The sequence below is a fragment of the Sporisorium graminicola genome, chromosome SGRAM_18 (genome assembly GCF_005498985.1).
Source record: "Sporisorium graminicola strain CBS 10092 chromosome SGRAM_18, whole genome shotgun sequence".
NCBI classification, from domain to species: Eukaryota; Fungi; Basidiomycota; class Ustilaginomycetes; order Ustilaginales; family Ustilaginaceae; genus Sporisorium; species Sporisorium graminicola.
Genome location: NC_043727.1, coordinates 22,966 through 41,771, shown reverse-complemented (window position 1 = coordinate 41,771; position 18,806 = coordinate 22,966). Strand labels below are relative to the sequence as shown.

Below are 18,806 nucleotides of genomic sequence, written 5' to 3'. Positions count from 1 at the left end.
TGTGTCTATCTCCTGCCTAACTTCGGGAACAACGATTACTGAATCCATTTGCATTTGATGTTTTTCTCGATCACTGCTGCTGCTTTGCACACTACAGGCCAGAAGGTGCTTAAGGAGGCTCACCACTAAACGACGCAGCAAGACGTGAACTTCTTGGTCCGCAATACGGTCACTCGGCAAATTTTAGGCTTCCACACACGGTAGCATCGTGTGGATCAACGCTTGGGTAGTCAGTCATCGATCACAGTCGTCTCGACAGTCGCAACCGTATTTGCCGTCTTTGAACCAAGGACCTCGTTTCTGCGCAATCCAACACTAGAATCCAAAACACACATACACAGACAGACTTGCGAGAAGCACTCACCTCGACATGCAGCGGCAATTACTGGAGATAGCGCACGAACGACACAGACCGGAGGCAACAACCCTTTCGCGGGTCAGTATTTGAGGGAGAGACCTCGACAAGATCGATGGGCTTGGAGCAGCGTGGAGAGACTGCTCGTCGAGCGCTACTTCATGTTCCCACCGGTTCTCGTTACAAGTCGAGACTCGATCGCGCTCTGACACGATGGGAAGTGAAACCGTGCTTCAATGAGTTTGCGAAGGGTGCTGTCGATTAGTGAGCTTCCGACTGAGGCCAAATCCCTTTCACTTTGCCGATGCCTCGATCTATTTGCATCAAAGCTGCTCCCGGTCATTTGTGTTTGTTAGACAACCAGCTCGGGGGACACGAGAGCTCGCCATATGTTGCAGCAAGTAGCTTTGTGCAGCCAGTTACTGCTGTATCAGTGCATCGGCCTCAGCAGCGATCTGAAGCGCAGGCATAGATTGCCCGATCCTTGAAAAGTCGTCGGATGCGATGAGGAAGAAGGATGCAAGGTCCCGACAGCCTAGTTTTTTCATTTCTATCCAATGTGAGACTCCAAGAGGCAACAGAATACAGTAGCACCGAAATCCGGATCGTCGACTGGAGACTCTTGGTCCAGAAAGAGGCGCGCGTGTGGGTTGGTGTGGGATGGACTGTTTGCCGTCTTCTGTTCATTTCATAACGTTAGCCCTGCTATGACGAGCAAACACAACAAGCTTCCAATTGCCGTCTGCAAGACTTGGCTATTCGCACAATCAGCATGGTCATGATCGCCGCCCTCTCTCGGCGGTAGCTGTGAGGTGCGAAAAGGATCCCAGCTCAAGGGGACAACCGATTTGCAGTGAGTTGATGTGCGTGACATTTGCGGGCCCGTGGATGGCGCTCACTGGGCGAGAACAGGCGGAGACTCCGATCCGGCTTGGCTCTTCCGGACACACAAAGGGCTGGCTGGCTGGCTGGCTGGCTGGCAGGTTTTGCGCATCTGTTTCAACAGCCCGTCCTTTTTCGCCCAAATGAAACCCGCCTTGCGATCAGACACAAGGCAACCGACGACCGCTTGTCTCTTCGGTGTGTTTTTGTGGCTTGTTTGCTGCACTCAGGAATTTCCTCATCTGTCGGCTCTTCCGGTCTCTACTTGGAAGCACCAGCCGCAGTTTTCTCTTCTCACCACGTCAACTATGGAAAGGGAGGAGCACAGGACTGGGCGAGATGATTCCTCCGGTTCTGCTGGAGGCGAAAGAGGGGAAAGAGGGCAGCAGCGGCTCCGAACTAGGAAAGCGAAAACGCGGAGACCCCGGGAGCCAAGCCTCTTGCTCGCTTGCTTGTGTACGCTGGAGCTGCGTGCGTGTGCTGAAAGCGCATACGGCCTCCCCGGCTTTCTTTCTTGTTTCAATGGTATAATATAATTGATTCGCTTGGGCGACTCAGCTGCGCGCACAGCAGCCAGCGATGCCTGGCCAGCCAAAGTCACCGCCAAAATCACGCTCATCCGCTTGAGTTCCGCTTATTCGGATGCCGGATGTGCGTTACTTGGTGGTGGTCACCTTTGCAGCGATCCTTGCTCGCCTTGATCATTACTCCGCAGCATTGTGTGCCGCCTCTTCGCTAGCCTTCCGATCCCTCTTCTGCTTGACTAGTCGCCTGCTCCCCTCTTCCTCTATCTCTCTCTCTCCTTCTCACTCTTCCTCCCTCCCTCTCTCTCTCTTTTCACTGTCACTGTCACGCATCCTGACACCATCTCGTGGCTTCCAATCACCTCCTCCTACCGAAGTCGCTCGCTGCTCAAGACCGTCTTTCCTGCGCAACCATGTCGACCGACTTGCCCCCCGAGATCCCTTTCCCTTTGGACAAGCAGATGCTCCCTGTCCCCGGGACCAAGCAGCCTGGATTCTCCCACATCTACAAGAGCGCCGCTCAGCCAGAATTCAAGACCGAAAGCACCCTCTACGACGGGCTCCTCCGCGCCAAGAACGAAAACCTCAAGAACGATTTGGCCGGTTGGAGACCTTGGAATCCCGTCACCAAGGACTTTGAAAAGTTCTACGAGTGGTACACCTACGAAGAGGTCGAGGAGGAGCGAACCGCTATCGGCTCGGGTCTCGGCTACCTCGCCAAGCAGGGTCGTCTCGGCGACGACGTTGGCGCCTCCGGATGGACCGCCGGTCTCTGGACGCTCAACCGGCCTGAATTCATGATTGTCGATCTCGCCAACTTGGCCTACAGCCGTCGCACCATCTCGCTCTACGAGACCTACGATGCCGCCTCGGCCCAGTACATTCTCAACCACGGAGAGACACGCATCCTGTTCACCACCCCCAACCACGTCGGCGTCGTGCTCGCTGCCGCCCAAGATGGCAAGCTTCCTCTGCTCAAAGCCATCGTCATGCTCGATCCTTTCCGCCCCAGCAAGGAGAGCGTCAAGGCTGGCATTGTCGATCCCCAGCGCGACCTACTCGCCAAAGAGTGGGCAAAGACTTGCGGCATCGAGGTCTTCAACTGGTTCGAGATCCTCGACTTCGGTCGCAAGAATTTGGCAGCTCACATCCCGCCCAAGCTCGACACCATCCACAGCTTTTGCTACACCTCAGGTACGACAGGAAACCCCAAGGCGGCCATCATCACCGCAGGTATGGGTGGTTACGTCACCACCACCATGGCATTCATCCGACGAGACGCTGTCACCCTCATTTCGTATCTCCCCACTGCCCACATCTACGCGCGTCTCTGCGACATTGCCGTCATGCGCGCAGGCGGCCGCGTCGGCTACTTTTGCGGAGATACGACCAGGCTTATGGAGGATATGGCCATCCTGAAGCCCCAGATGTTCCCCTCGGTGCCGCGCGTGCTCAACCGCGTCGCCGCTTTGGTGCAAGCGCAAGCGTCGGCCCCCGGTCTCAAGGGTGCTCTCCTCCGCAAGGCGCTTGCCACCAAGATTGCCAACCACGACCGCGACGGTACGCTGACCCACGCCGTCTACGACCGACTCATCTTCAGCAAGGTCAAGGCGGTGCTCGGTGGCAACGTGGAGTATGTCGTCTCGGGTTCGGCTCCTATCCGTGGCGAGGTGCTCAAGCTACTTCGAGTTGTGCTTTCGTGCGATGTGCGCGAGGGATACGGCCAGACCGAGAACTACGGCTTCTGCACCATCATGTCTTCCAACGACAACAACCTCGGATCCGTGGGTACCATCTACCCGGGTATGGAGCTCAAGCTTCGCGATGTGCCTGATTTGGGGTACACCTCCGACGACAAGCCGTTTCCCCGTGGTGAGGTGCTCGTCAAGTCGCAGAGCAACTTTGCCGGCTACTACAAGGACGAGGCCAAGACCAAGGAGACGCTCACCGAGGATGGCTTCTTGCGCACCGGCGATATTGCTGCTATCGACGAGTTCAACCGCGTCAAGATTGTCGACCGTGTCAAGTCGCTGCTCAAGCTGTCTCAGGGCGAGTATGTTGCCATTGACAACTTGTCCGAATTTTACGGTCAGAACCCGCTCGCCGCTCAGTTGCTCGTGCACGGTGACTCGTTGCGCGATTATTTGATTGGCATCTCGGTGCCCGAGCCCACGACGTTCGCGCCGCTCGTGAGCAAGATCCTGGGCAAACAGGTGAGCGCCGAGGACACGGCGGCGCTCAGCGAGGCGTGCAAGGACGAAAAAGTGATCGCCGCCTACTTGGACCAGTACACCAAGATCGCCCGCAAAAACAAGCTCAAGGGCTACGAGTACATTAAGGGTCTTTTCCTCACTATGGAGCCGTTCTCGGTCGAGAATGGCCTGTTGACCCCGACGTTCAAGGTCAAGCGTCACGAGGCGGTCAAGCACTTTGCCGACCAGATCGAGGCGGTGTATGCCAAAGGTCCGATCAATGTTACCAGCGGTCGTCCCAAATTGTAGATGCTGCGGAGGGAGGTGGATGAAGACGTGGACATGTTTGTTTTGTAGACCGGAATGGAATCGCTTTCCCACAACTACATTGCGAGGTCGAGAGTGTGTGTGTTTTGCGAATAGAAAGCCGGAACAGCGGTTGCAGTCATTCGCCATGTGAGCAGGCTCGAGGAAGAGGCTGAAAGGGGGGCTTGACTTCTTTTTGGATCCTCAATTTTCGAACGTGTTTTCTTTTCGTGAACTGCCAGTTTGAGTGCACTGAGGAAATTTTCCTGCCCTCCAGATTGCAGCCCCACCGCAGGTTCAGACGGGATTGATGATCCTGCTAGGACAAGCTGGTGGATGGAAGCGTTTGTGTTGGGCGTCGAGCTCACCAGACGTAGGCTACGACGAAGCGACGGTGGTGGTGTTGGCGCAGGAGAGCCCACGAGGGGAGGCACCACCTCGTCCGCCCCCCCTCGACGTTGAAACGGCCCAACCTGGCTTCTTCCTGCATTTCAGCGTGGCAATCCAAGCATCAGTCCGTCGCAGCTCGCAGTCCCAGACGCAGTTCGTCGCGATCAAGGCGCACCTGAGTGAGCGTCTTGACCGATTCACACACTTCCTACATACGCGCGAATGGACTTCAGAGGTGTCAGGGACGCACCTCAACGACGTGAGTGCATTGTATCAGAAACCAACAAGTAACCGTTTCGTACGAAGTCAACTAACTCATAACGTTATACAATCCGTCGCACCAACAACCACTCTACCCTATCTTGTAGACGAGCAAGTATGTCGACCATCCACAAGAATCCTCGCCGACCTTTTCGCACCCCGCCTCTGCCCAGTGATCACCAGCGTGTTCCGCTGACACTGATTTACTGCTACTGCTGCTGGTGCGTCGGTTGCGGAGCCGGCGATTGTTGCGGAACGTGATACGGATGATGTCCCGGATAATGTCCGTACGCTCCATGGTTCGACTGCGACATCATTGAATGCTGCTGCTGGCGATGCTGTTGGGGATGCACCTGTCCATCGTACGGTGACGGTGCAGGATGAGCCGAATAGTGGTACGGGTACCCTTGACCGTTCGCATACTGGTGTCCCTGCTGGTGTTGCGTCTGCTGCGACAAATGATGCGGCCGATTCTGCTGCTGTTGTGCGTACTGAGCCGAGTAACCCGGATGCAAGCCCGGGGGAGCGGCGTGATGGTACGGCGGCCTGTAATCCGGATATGCCTTTCCGTACACGTCACCGCCTCCTGGCAATTGCGGTTGGTGCGTCACCGGTTTGGCGTAGGTCGGCAGCGGCGGTGTGCGGTCCGGATATCCTGGTGGAGGCGCAGCCAAGTAGCCGTACTGTGACGCGGAAGTCATACCGGGAGACGATGATGACAGGACGCTAGGCGGAGCTGGAGACGATGATGTCGAAGTAGAAGCAGCAGCTGCAGAGTGTCGACCATGACTGCCGCCGTCTGCACCGGAAACATAGGAAGGATGAGCAACGCTGGCTTGCTGGTAGGGAGCGTAAGGCGAGGAAGCGGCACCGTGTGAATGATCGCCGTTGCTTGTGCGCGACTGCTGCTGGTGGGTGCTGTGTGGGTGTGCCTGGGCATGTGCGTAGCTGGGAGAAGCGACACCAACGGTGTATTCACCACGACCGTACCCGGAGGGATGGCCAGGTGCATACTGGGATCCATACTGCCCTGCATCACCATTTACCCGATAGACCTGACTGCGGTGCTGCGTCGCTCCAAAGTCCGAACCAGAATGATGCTGCTGCTGATGTTGCTGATGCTGTTGCATCTGTGCGTAGTGCTCAGAGTATTGCGACGGCTGAGATGCAGTAGGAGGCTGAGCGGCATACGTAGCTCGTGGACCACGCTTTGAGGGCACGGGAGTAGCGTGAACCTGTTGTGGCTGCTGCTGCTGCTGCTGCGACGCACCTTGGTGCATTGGATGACCTGGCCACGAAAACGGAGCCTGATGACGCATCTCGGGCGGCGTCATGACTTCCTGAGCTTCTGCTACTTGTGCTTTCTTCTTGGACTGTCGCTGTGGCTTTGGCTTTCGCTGGAATTGATCGTTTGCTATCGACTGCACTGTAGGCGTTTCGACGGGGGCAGCGGTGATAGCAGCGGTGCTGCGACTCTTGCGAGGTCGCTTGACCGACGCCGCTAGCATGGCTGCATCGGACGTGGCCAGACTGGCCTCGATAGCCTCCTCGCTCGCAGCCTTTGCATTGGCGCTTGCCTTTTCGCTGGCCTTCCTTCTACGCTTGTTCGGCTGCGGAGCGTCGTCGGCATTGGCTCCAGCATCGGTGGGTGCTACAAGAGCAAGTGTTGCGGGCTCTGGCTTGACTTCATCAGCAGCAGCAGCGGGCGGATCAAAGATGATTTGGTGGAACTTGACTGTGCTCGGTCGTCCCTCATCCTCAATCACAATCTCGTCCTCCTCTTCATGGATCTCGACCATCAAAGCCTGGAACATGCCTCCTGGAGTCTTAATCTTGACCATGGATGGGATCGGCAGGGCATAGATGCGCTCGCGCAACTCTTCCGCTTTGCGCGCCTCCTCAGCTTCACGGAAGAGCGGGTTGTGGGTCTTGCAGAGTACGACGAGACGCTCGCCATCCTCCAGACCGTCATTTTGCTGGCTGCTGTTGGCAGTCGTCGCTTTCTTGCCTTCCAGGCGATCTGCCGTCTCTGCAGGGCAGACGTCGATGAACCAACCGTGCTCCTCGACCAAGGCGCAGCTGACGTGTGCCGAGCGGGGACACTTGCCGCGCGTGCATTGGATCTTGGGATACAGCTTCTGCAGGCTCGGGTTCGGGCAGATCTGGCACTTGAGCGAGAAGCGCGCCTTGTCAATGCCCTCGATTCCACACACCACCTCAGCTTTGCCGTGCTTCCCCACCCAAGTCTCGGGCACAAAACTGGCGCACAGACGATGCGCGTGACGACCAGCCATGGCGGCGAGCTTGGAGTTGGTGGAATCGATCTCGCCGGGCGTGGCTACCAAATCAGTGTCGACGTCGGCGGGGCAGAAGACGCAAGGACTCGTGGCAGCCTGCTTGGGGTCGACGTAAAAGTTGGCACCTCCCTGGAAGGGCAAGGGCAGTGCTGGGCCGGCGGTGGCAGCGGCTGCTTCGTCTGCCTCCTTCTTGAGCTTTCTGCGCTCCTTAGCCTTTTCATTACGGATCCTGCGCTTCTCCGTCTCTTCCTCTTCGATGGCGTTAACCGCCTCCTCTTTGGCACGGCGCAGCTCGCGTTTGCGTTCAAGCTCTTCCATCTCTTTGCTCTCTTCGAGTAAGGCGTCCACGTCGATACGCACGCTGTTCTGCGACATGTCGCAATGGCAGTAGTTGGCCTTGCGACCAATGTCAAGCCACGATTCGAGCGCGAAGTTGACACTCTCTGCACAGTTGTACCCCATGTTGAAGCCCGAGTGATAGCCGTACGGGTAGGTGATGACAAATTCGCCGGCCTTGTGGACGAGCTTGAGTGGGCGGATGCCGTGCGAGGCGAGGAAGGATGGCGAAGCGAGATACGATTTGTGGCGCATAAAGTGAGGGCAGCGACGTGCATCGGCCGGGAAAGCACCGGCCATGGCGGATTCGAAGCGCTGTCGATCGGCCTGTCGGATGGCGTACCATTGCTTAGGCGCACCAAAGTGAATGTAATTGATCGAGTAGAGGTCCATATCTTCGACGTGCCATGCAAAGGTGGCTCGCCACATGCCCCAATAGAGGTAGGGCGTATTGACACCTGGCAGCTTGCGTTTGAGACGAAGACGAGTAAGGATGCTGTCGAGCTTGCCGACGTTCCAGTGTTTGGTACGGGCGTCGAAGAGAGTGCCGCTGAGATCGGCGCCGTACATGGGCGCTTTGCCGAAGTTGAGAGAGCGCCAGTATTCGCTCTCGATCTCCCGACACACTTCGGGTGTCCAGTTGGAAAGAGATGGCAAGGTGACGGGGGCATCCGCTGATGATGCGCCGTGCCGTGCTGTCTGGGCGAGCTCGCTTGTGGATACGCTAGGGTGAGCATCGAGTCGGGCGAGCTCTTCTCTGGACAACGCTTCCCTGCGCCAGCAGTTTTTGTAGTCGAATTCGCACCACTCCTCATGTGTGGTGGCCTCTGCTTCCCAGTTCTTCTTTGGCTTGACTGGCGAAGCGTCGCGGGATACAGCAGGCATGGGCGGCGATTTGACGTTTGTGTTTTGCCCGATTCGCTGGGAACGACGCTCAGGGGACGAGGGAGACGTCGGGGCTGGCGCGGGTGTCGTTGCTTGCTCTTCAGCGTTTCCACTTTCGGTCGACTTGTCATTATCCTGCTCTGGCTCGTTACGTTTGCGTTTGCCGTGAGATTTGGAGTCACCAGCAGCAGGAACAATGGAGGGCCGAGCCTTGCCACTCCTTGTGCGGACGCCGTCTTCTTCGAGGATGGAGGAGTTGGTGCCGTCCTTTGTGCCAATGTTCTTGGGACCCCATCCGCCGTTGGAGACCCCGTTGACTTCGACCTTCCTCTCCATGCGATTCATCTCGGGACCTTTTTGATCTTGCGAGATGCAGATGTCGGCCCACTGCTTTGCGTTCCAGATCTTGGCGGACCGAGTGGTGTTGATCTGACGCCAGACACCGGACCCAGCCGGGGTGAAGTGCTGCACGATGGCGTTGCGGATGCGAACTTTGGAGATGTTTGCGTGTTGATCTGGCTCTGCAGTGTCTGGCTGTGATGTGTCTGCGGCGCCCGGCTGCTTTCCAAGTGGACGAAGATCAGGTAGCGAGTCTCGCCATTCCTTGGGAGGGACCACTTTGATGAGACCATAGATCATTCCCCAGGTATCGACGGCCTGGCAGAAAGCGTAAAAGTCCTGGAATTGCTGCATGGTCGGCTCAAAGACGGGAATGCCGTCGTGAGCAGATGAAGTGGAACCATCACTGGGATAGAAGTAGGCAGGCTGGACGGATGCGAGAGGATGATCATCATGTGGTTGCTGCGGCTGTGAAGAGGATGAAGATGTTGACGGTTGAGGTGCATGCTCCAACGTTGATTGCTCGAATGCACGATCTCGGAGGAGATTCGAGGATAAAGATGAAGGCTCTGCGGAGGCGAATGTGGGTTGGGCACGGTCCGAGCCTGCAGTCGAGGTAGCTGGAGTGGAGTGACGACTGGATTCTGTATGTTGATGAGGGGGTGACAAATCGTTGGAAGGGGAAGACGCGGAAGCAGCAGCGGAGGCCTCGTTGGCTGCAACCGTAGTAGCTACCTTGTCAAGGTGCGAAAGGCGTGGAGGTGAAGTTGGGGCTTGCTCGACGGCGGCTGCTACTTTGGTGTCTGACTTTGCCGGCAGCGACGTAGCTTCAGTGGGCGGACCAGAGCTCGAGGTTGCTTCCGGGATCGACATGGTGCAATGAAGGGTAGACGGACCGCGGTTGGTATCGAGGAGCGACTCTGACTGCCGACTAGTAAGTGCGGTGGAATTGCGATAGATCGTATAGAGAGAGGGTCGAATCCCCGTCGAAATGCGCGGAATTTGTGGGTTGTACAGGAGCGGCAAAACAGAGATAGCCCAGGTGACAGCAATGACAGACTGACAGAGCTGAGCAGCCTTCAGCGAGTGTGGTGGAGATGGTGATGATGAAGATGACGGCGACGACGACGGTGACGAGAACGAGGGAGGGTGAGGAGCAGAATGTCACACACAAAGGGCACTCGGAAGTCTTCCGCATGGACAGGAACTGCGCAGCTGAGCGGAGACCAACCTCTTTTTTCTTTTCTGTTTCATTCTCCTGTATGCTCGGAAAATTAAGTGTCACACTGAGCCAGAGCCGGGGCATCCAAGGGAAAAAAGGAACCAGTCCAACATAAATAATTAACTAAGGGGGTTGGTTGCTCGTGTGTCGTTTAGCGGGGAGTATGGATCTGCGCGCTTCCTGCTTCTCGTTGCGGCCAATCCGACCTGCATACCTGGCGGTCGAGTCTGTTTCGGTATCGCATGCGATGCTCGCTTTCGAATGCGAAGAATGCGAATCCAGCGAGCATCCCATCTCTGAAGGCAATTCCCATATCATGGTACATGGTACACGAGGGAAAGCAATCAAGAAACAGGGTCATGAGCGCACGACCTTGGCAGACCTCGATTGAGTTACCTTGTTTTATTTTTGATACAGAACGCATTTGACCAGTCTCTAGCAATGAATGCGCGCGTTTAATTTCTGCAGTTTCAGCCGACAGAAACGGCGAAAAGTATCAGGATCGAAGATGCGCACAGCTCAAAGAGAGCTCAAGACACAGCAGACCCTTGGGACACACGAGACCGGTTTTGTTTTTAGCGAACTGCAGGCTTTGTACAGCAGGCGTTCGATGCTGCATTTGCAGCGTCCTGCTTTCCGGGAAGCGTCATTGTTTGGTAGCAGTTTCACCCCCGAGTCACTGTGTTATCGGAACGGAGGCACACGTACCTGCACTTTGGCATCTGCCCAGTACCAACACGGCTGGCTGGGTCCGGTTCTGAATGGCCACCACGAAGCAAGGCCAGGACGTCTTTTCGCAGAACGACGACGAGGGGTGTCGGAAGAGGCAGCGAATGTATGTATGGAAATGCGTTCTGTTGAGACGGCAAACGCGAAGTCGTCGAACGCTGGCGAAGGCGCCCAGAAGGATCGACGACAATTCCTCGCTGAGGGTCCAGAAAACGAAATCGGCCGCTCATCCTAGAATCGGGAGGGCCGATTTGTGACGGACTGTCCAGGTGTTGCTTTGGCTGAGCGGTGTTGTACATTCCCAAAAACACACACACGCACAGGACTACTTGCACACAGGCTTGGCTGCACCGTGCAAGGCTCGGAGTGAGAGTTGGGTGTTGCTCTCCTCTCATTTCGGCCCTTCCTTCCTTGATATCTGTCTGTCATCACCGTCCCATTTCCTACTTGTCACAACGCCACAGTTCTCAGTTGCGATGGACGATCTTCTCGATCTCAGCTGGCAGCCCACATCGGTGGCGAAAGCTCAGTCGAAACCATCGTCGTCGTCATCGCCAGGCCTCAATGCTAACGCCAACTCGGCCTTCTCTTCCACCTCGAACGGCACCAAACCCAACTATTATGGCTCCTCGTCCGCATTCGCTTCGTCTTCTCCTGGCAAGCCACCGGCATCGGTGGTCCCTCCCGCCACTGCATCCAGACCGATGTCTGCTTCCAACGATGATGCTTTCTCCTCGCTTTTCTCGTCTTCGTCCACAGCCAAGCAGGAAGCCAGCTTGAGCCTGGCAGAGCGTCAGAGCCTCGCCAGGCAACAGGCGCTGAAGAAAGCCGAGGACGACAAACGACGCAACGACGCTCTCTGGTCCGGTATCGAATCGTCTAGCTTTGGACGAGGCAGCACCGCTCCAACCAGGCCCGTCCAGGCAGCCGCAACGCAGTCGCCATCCTTTCTCGCTCTTCAGCGTCTCGACTCACCCGCACCCGCCGTGGTTAGCCCCGTCAAGAAGGCTCAAGATCCGTGGGACTTCGACGCACTCTCTTCTACATTGCCAGCGTCCTCCGCGTCGAATGCCAGCTCGTCCAAGCCGACATTATCGTCCATGGCTACGGCCCCATCAAAACCTCAAAGCAAAACCCACGACGTGTTCGATTTCGACAGCTTCGACCAGCCTTTTTCCACTAATGTTCCCGAAGTGGCTGTTCACGCCGACAACGATGAACAGGCAGACGATATTCTCGGCGCACTCGCCATGCCCGTCTCAGACGCACCAAAGCAACCTCTCACAGCGCTCGATCCTCGTATCGCTTCCCTCTCCGGCTCTGCCGCCACTTCTTCGGCAGGCAGCTCCAGAGTCCCCTCCCCTGCTAGTGGCAGTCGTCTCACCGGTGTTCGCTCTGCCTCGACACGCCCCGGCTCTCCTCCGCCGCATGTCATCGGCCAGATTGTCGAGATGGGCTTCTCCCCTCAGCAGGCCAGGCAGGCGCTAGCTCGCACCGATACGGGATTTAATGTCGAGGCTGCACTCGAGTTGCTTGTCGGCCAGGGCAACGACGACGAAGATGAGCGACTCGCACGCAAGCTTCAAGCAAAGGAGCATCGACAAGCTCAGTCCCAGTCCGCTGCCTTCCGCGACTCGGATGACGATGAGGCTTTCCACAATCAGCAGCAACCTCACCGCCGCCGTCAGCCGCAACAGCGAGAGCGGCAACAGAGCAACAGTGCCTCCGTCCAACCTCCGCATCGCACTCGACCTACTGAGGACGCGCTCGATGCGGAAGCAGGCGCCGACTGGCAGCAGCAGGCCGATCAACTCTACGCTCAAGCCTCCGAGATCGGTTCTTCGGTGCTCAACAAGGCCAGCGCATTCTGGTCCACTGCCAAAGCCCAAGCGCAAAAAGCCTTGGATGAGCGCAACCGAGCCGCAGCTGAGCGTAGCACCACTCCTTCGGATGCAGGCAGCGAACGCCATCGAGCACGCAGATGGGGCGCCTCCTCAGCGGCTTCCCGTAACAAGGAGTGGGAGGGTAAACCCAAATGGATGATCGATGCTGAGCTGGCACAGGCCAATGGCGAGGGAACCAACGATACTGGGCTCACCAAGAGCAAAGACGAGCCTGCAGACCTTGGCGGATTCAAAGATTCTGACGACGAGGGCGAAGTGTCTGCTCCAGAGCCAGCTACCCGAGCTCCTCGTCGACCCGCTGCTCCTATTGCTCCTGCTAGCAACAACAGTGGTGGCGGCGGTGTCTCAGCAGCCGCTGCTGCCATGTCCTCTGCTGCGAGCGCACTCTGGGGCGGCAGTAAAGCCGACTCTGTCGGCCAAAAGCCCTCTCGCCAGCAGAGCCCTTCTCACCCACCTCCCAATGTACCTGCTGGAAGCAGCGCGGCTGCGGCTGCCAAAGCTCCGTACGCCTCGCCTAATCGACGCAGCGGCGGTACATCTGCACGATCTGCAGCACCATCGCCCATCCCACCCAAAGTTCCGCTCAAGCGCCGTCCTATCCCCTCGGATGCGTCGCACTCCATCTCGTCAGCCAACCGCAACAAGGAGGAAGGCAACGAGCACTTCCGACGCGGTGCCTATGGCGATGCTGAAGCGAGCTACACCCGCGGCATTTCGGCGCTGGAGTCGTCGTCTTCGTCGGAGTCGATCCGTCTGGTGCCGCTGCTGAGCAACCGTGCAAATGCGCGCCTCAAGAACGGCGATGCGCCGGGCACCATTGCAGATTGTGACCAGCTGCTTGCCATTGTGCTTTCGCTATTTGGCGGTTCGCAGCGCGATGCAAGCGGGCGCGTGGCAGTCTATCGGGCGAGTCAGGAGGCTGCCTTGCCTGCCGAGCTCGCGGACGTCAACCTGAGGGAGACGTACGGCAAAGCGTTGGTGCGACGTGCACAGGCGCTTGAGGCCAACGAGCGGTGGAAGCTCGCCAAAGCTGACTGGGAGGTGTTGCTGGAATACGAGAAGGCGGAGGGATCGGGGGTGAGGACGGCGAGCAGCAACATGAAGTTTGCACGCGAGGGTCTGCATCGATGCGGCAAGATGCTGGGTGAGAAAGTGGTGGGTCCAGCTGTGTCGTCTACTGCGCCTGTCAAGTCCAGACCGCGTGCCACTGCCACTGCCACTGCCACTGCTGGAAGCGAAAAGGCGAGCGCAGCCTTCGCCGATCAACAGCAAAAGCAAGCCGCGGAAGAATCGGCCAAGTTCGCACTCAAGGACAGCGTCGACGCCAAGATCGAGGCGTGGAAACGCGGCAAGGAGACCAACCTGCGTGCGCTGCTCTCGTCGCTCGACACGATCGTGTGGCCCGAACTCGGATGGAAGCCGATCGCGCTGCATCAGGTGCTGGACCAAGCCGGGTTGAAGAAGAACTACACGAAAGCGATCGCGCGGCTGCATCCGGACAAGGTCAGCAAGGACGCGACGACGGAGCAAAAGATGATCGCCAGTGCGGCGTTCCATGCGTTGAACGAGGCGTGGAATGCGTCGCAAGCATAACTTAGCGGCCCCGGTAGAAAGCAGCGTTTTCATATCAAGTGCTTTGTTGCTCTTTGCGTGTGTGTTTTGGGTGTGTGAATCTGTCGAGCGTCAAGCGAGTGTCGAGCACAGAGAGCGGTTCTTGCAAAGGGTGGAGAGTGGCACAGCCTCGCTGCGCCGGTGGTTGAATCGACGCTCAAGATGAACATGCGGGAAATTGTCGTTGTGGCGCTGTCGGACGTCCGAAAGGGTTTGTGAGAGGCGTGTATAGGAGAACAAGACTTCAAACAAGGATACGCATCGATTGAGGCTTGGTTTGAGAACGAAAAAAATGTATGAACACTGAGCGAATAAGCGGTCAAGGGGAGGACAAGAGAGGAGAAGAGCGGGAGACTGGGGATAGCTGACTCGGATGAGGGTCCTTTTTGGTGGTGGATGCTGGATGTCCAGTCGACGCAATGTGCGAATGGGTTTGGAAGTCGACAAGTACCAAATCGATTGCCACTGAGTATCAGAGTGAGACTGGGCCGACTTTGTTCATGCAGCCAGGTGTTGGATCAATAAAAGACGATCCTGATTGCGCAAGCGTATTACCTCCTTGGAGCCGCAGCTGCACCAGCAGCCGCACCACCTGCAGCCGCAGCACCCGCACCCGCAGGCTGCTGTGCACCCGTCTGCGGGTTCTGCACGGACAGCACCGAGCTCGCATACCTGGAAATCAGATCCGTCAAGGTCAAGTAAGCCTTCCTAACCACAGGCGGGCAGCTCTGGTGCTGGGTATACCCGTCCAGAACCGTCTTGACGTGCTGGAACGCGGCACGCGTGAACGAGCTCATGTAGAATCTGAGCCGCAAGAAGTGGGCATAGAACAGCGGCGCCATGAGCGAGTTACGGAACAGCACGGCGCCGAAGAGCACGCGCGCAAAGATGGCGACTTCGGCGTATGCGACAAAGCGCATCGCAGGGTCGTAGTTGGCCTTGACCCAGCCTTGGATGAACTTGGCAATCTTGGCCGGGGGTGCAGCAGGCGAGGCTGCGGGTGCGCCTCCTGCCGCAGCCTGGTTGGTGCCTGCTGCGGGAGAAGCCGAGGGAAAGACCATGGGGATGACGGTCGTTCGCAAGAAGGTAAGCACGTGGAAGAGCGAGAATGTGACGAAGGGCACGAGCGTGATAAAGATGGGTTTGGACATGAACCAGTACACCGCGAGGAAGAGGTACTGCACGTTTTCGTCCATCAGCGCGCGCTGGATGTATGGCTTGTTGAGCTGCGGAACGCCAAACGATTTGTACACGACGACGCAGTAGGAGATGATGGCGCCGAGGTAGGTGGCGGTGTACCATCGTGACAATCCTCCGGATGAGGTTGCAAACATCAGTGTACCGGCGAGGTAGCGCAGGCCTGCAAAGAAGCAGAGGAAATGGCCGGCGGCCCAGATGAGATGGGGCGTTGACGCCGATGGTCGCGGCTGCGGACAATCAAATGGTGAACACGCCAGAAAGCATTGTCAGTGCATGCAGCAACGAGAAGAAGGGTAGCGGATGGGGCGAGACAACTTACCATGATGGGCGGGTGCTCTTTTTAGCTTGGATGCTGATACGACGGAGAAGCAACGTCTAGGATTTTGGCGGTAGTATGGCGAACAGCAGTGGTCGAGATGATGGTGGTGGTGCTGAGCGACGACGATGGTGACAGGCCAAACGTGTGGTATCGTGGAAAGAAGTTGGTGGTGACCAAGAAAAGGTGGAGGCTACTGGCAAGGGCCGATACCGATAGCAAAGATTCCAGGCTGTGCGTGCGCAGTGACTACACTCACTCCAATGACGGTTGAGCCGATAAAGTTCTATCCAAAGGTGATCTGAGCGGGTCACACGCGGCGTGACCTTTTTTAGACAGAAACCTCACAAGGCGCGATGTCGAATGACGTGTTGAAATCGCAGTTCAGGAGAAATCATATCCGATCGGGGTCGATCCGATCCTAGCTATCCCGTTGAGTCATTTCAGCTGCGTGATTGCGGGGAGCGTTCGCTTATGAAGCAACAACGAACGGCGGGCAGGTCATGCGAAATGCGAAATGCAGCTAGGGTTCAACGTGCTGCGCAACCGCTGCTGTGCTTGAAATTGACTGACTCGACTCGACTCGACTTGACCCACTTCGCCTGTCCCGACACCATCACCCGCTTGCTCACTCACCTGCTCATCACGTCGTCCGACATCACTGACTGCGCCTTTTTCGTTTGCGTTGCTACTATCGACCACCAACACCATCTCAGTTTCGGCCGCAGGATATAGCTAGCAATGATTGTGAGAATATAGCGTCTGTAGCAACAATGTTAGGAGAACGGATAGTACCATCTCCACGAACAGGTTCGCCCTGGTCGGCACGTCTCTCCACCTCGGCATCCACCAGCGCATCCACCACGGCGCCACCTACGCCACCTTCCCACCATCCTTTTGGTAGTAACGTCCATGATTTGAATCTACTCGATGGCACTCGAGCAAACGACGCCAAGGACCACGATCACCATAGCCTCCCCGCACTGCACCTACTCAACATGTCGTGCGACGATGCGCTCTCCGACCTCAGCGATGAGGCTGATGGCTTCTTCTCGCTCGATATGGACGTCAGCATCGATCAGCAGCTCGAGGGCCACGCGCCGCCCGCACCTGCACCGCGCAACGGCCACATGGCATCCGCATCACCAGCGCTTGGCAATCCTGCTGTGCGCAGAGCATCCGAGACAACCGCATACTCGTCTTCACCCCTTCAGGCCGTCGGTCTCGATCCCATTATGGCTTCTCGATCCCGCAACTCTCCCGCACTCGCTCCCGTCCACGCTGCTGGAGACTACACTGCAAACGCATCTTCTGCAGCCAATGTTGACACTGCAAATGCATCCCCACCTTCTTCGTTCGGTCCGATCGCGCCAGAGGTGGATCAGAAGGGCAACCTCGAATACAAGCTCAAGATCCTCCCTCCTAGCAGAGAGCGCTTCGATCGGCTCGTCACCCAACTCAAATGGAGGCTGCTCGAAGGCGGTGGGCTTGCTGTGTACGAGATTGGCGTGCTCGACGATGGTACGCTGATCGGTCTCGATTCAGACTCGATGAAGGACTCGCTTAAGCTCTTGTCTCTGATGGCAGCCGAAGTACGCGCCACCTGCCACGTTCAGCGGGTCCTAGCGTTAGAGAAGGTAGCTGTGTCTGCCAATGGCGATCATGAAGCCACGATGCCCGCAGCATCCTCCGCCTCCTCGCGCCTAGCTTCATCCGAGTCAGCTCTCAGCCTTCGAGCGCTATCTCCAGCACGAGCACAGGAGACACTGCAGCCATACATCCTCACCGCACCGCATCTCAACGAGGATACACGCACTGATCTTGTCGAAACAGGCTCAGCTGGACTGTACCGCTTCGACATTGCAGAGCAACAGCAGCAGCTCCCAATACCTCCCCCTCTAGCCGACTTGCATGCCAGCCCCTCGAGCTTGATGGTCGCTTCCACAGTTGCAGCTGTCGACCCCACTGACACGGCTGCCCTTGCCAGTATTGGTGCAAATGACGCCGAGTTGGCTGTATCCGCTCAAACCAAACGACGTCTTCTCAAGTCTACCATCCATCCAGGAAGCAACGGTTCCGCAGCGTCTCGAGCCAAAAAGCATGTTCTGCAGGGACGCGACCAATCCGCCATCGTCTACCTCCCCTCAAAGGAAGAGAAGCGCATCCTTCGCGCAGCTGAAGCAGCCGAGCACGACGCAGCCACCATGGCCGCCGCAGCACCGCACCAGCACGAAGCAGCCGTGGACAGGGCGCTGTCGCACACCGAGGCACAGGAACGCAAGATGATGGCCAAGATGACGCGCGTCGCCGACTCGATCCAGCCCAAAACCGCGCGGGCTCGGGCTCGAGCGCGCAAGTCGGTGTCTACAGCCAACGCAGCAGCATCCGACTCGGCGAGTCCGTCGCCGACGCCTTCGCCCGCGATGAAAGCCGTGAATGCGTCGTCGTCTCCGTCCATCACGGCTTCCGCGACCGCGACAGGTGCGTATGCAGGATATGAGAATGTCATGTCCGGGTTTGGCGTGCTGTCAGAGCGGGCTGCGCGGACGTTGTATGGAGGACTGGAGGCGGAGGCAGAGGGGGTGGAAGTGGCGGACACAGGTGTAAGGGCGAGGTTGATCGTCGAAGCTGTGGTGAGGAGGCGTGCTGATCTGGAGGAGAACCGTGTTTGAATCCAAAGGTGCAAAGTGTACGCTCAAGCTTCATATTGGTGGTGTGCGACGTGGCGCAAATGATCGCTCTTCTCTGTAACAATAACGACGCCAGTGAATCCCAGTGTTTTCTCTTTGCGAAGGCGTATCGCTATGTGTCGCTCAAATGCTGTCGCAGCTGGCTGCTGAGAAACGTTTGATTCCAACGTTCCAAACGAACACAAAAGACGTACGGTAGTAAGGAGCTGAAAGGATCATCGCATTTCAAGGATAAAGGGGAGCATTCAAGGTGTAGTGGACAAAACAAATTAGGAGACTAGGAGAAGAACGAAGAACGAAGCTACGGAGACGAGGGAAACTGTTCGGGGACTTTGATAAAAGAGATGGCGAGAGACTAGAGAGTCGC

At 57.3% G+C, this 18,806-nt stretch overlaps 5 protein-coding genes across 5 annotated transcripts; 3 read left to right on the top strand and 2 right to left on the bottom strand.

Moving 5' to 3' along the window:
* Nucleotides 1-2,174: 2,174 nt before the first annotated feature.
* Nucleotides 2,175-4,262, top strand: EX895_002818 (uncharacterized protein; the record flags this gene model as incomplete). Its single annotated transcript, XM_029883416.1, has 1 exon — nt 2,175-4,262. One exon carries the CDS (start codon nt 2,175-2,177, stop codon nt 4,260-4,262), a length of 2,088 nt encoding a protein of 695 aa, XP_029740093.1.
* Nucleotides 4,263-5,119: 857 nt separating this feature from the next.
* Nucleotides 5,120-9,640, bottom strand: EX895_002817 (uncharacterized protein; the record flags this gene model as incomplete). Its single annotated transcript, XM_029883415.1, has 1 exon — nt 5,120-9,640. One exon carries the CDS (start codon nt 9,638-9,640, stop codon nt 5,120-5,122), a length of 4,521 nt encoding a protein of 1,506 aa, XP_029740092.1.
* Nucleotides 9,641-11,194: 1,554 nt separating this feature from the next.
* On the top strand, nt 11,195-14,215 carry EX895_002816 (uncharacterized protein; the record flags this gene model as incomplete). Its single annotated transcript, XM_029883414.1, has 1 exon — nt 11,195-14,215. The coding sequence occupies one exon, from the start codon at nt 11,195-11,197 to the stop codon at nt 14,213-14,215; it is 3,021 nt and encodes a 1,006-aa protein (XP_029740091.1).
* A 569-nt stretch (nt 14,216-14,784) lies between these two features.
* Nucleotides 14,785-15,755, bottom strand: EX895_002815 (uncharacterized protein; the record flags this gene model as incomplete). The annotated part of the gene is made up of 2 exons (XM_029883413.1): nt 14,785-15,660; nt 15,753-15,755. 2 exons carry the CDS (start codon nt 15,753-15,755, stop codon nt 14,785-14,787), a joined length of 879 nt encoding a protein of 292 aa, XP_029740090.1.
* Nucleotides 15,756-16,522: 767 nt separating this feature from the next.
* On the top strand, nt 16,523-18,421 carry EX895_002814 (uncharacterized protein; the record flags this gene model as incomplete). Its single annotated transcript, XM_029883412.1, has 1 exon — nt 16,523-18,421. One exon carries the CDS (start codon nt 16,523-16,525, stop codon nt 18,419-18,421), a length of 1,899 nt encoding a protein of 632 aa, XP_029740089.1.
* Between the last annotated feature and the right edge of the window lie 385 nt (nt 18,422-18,806).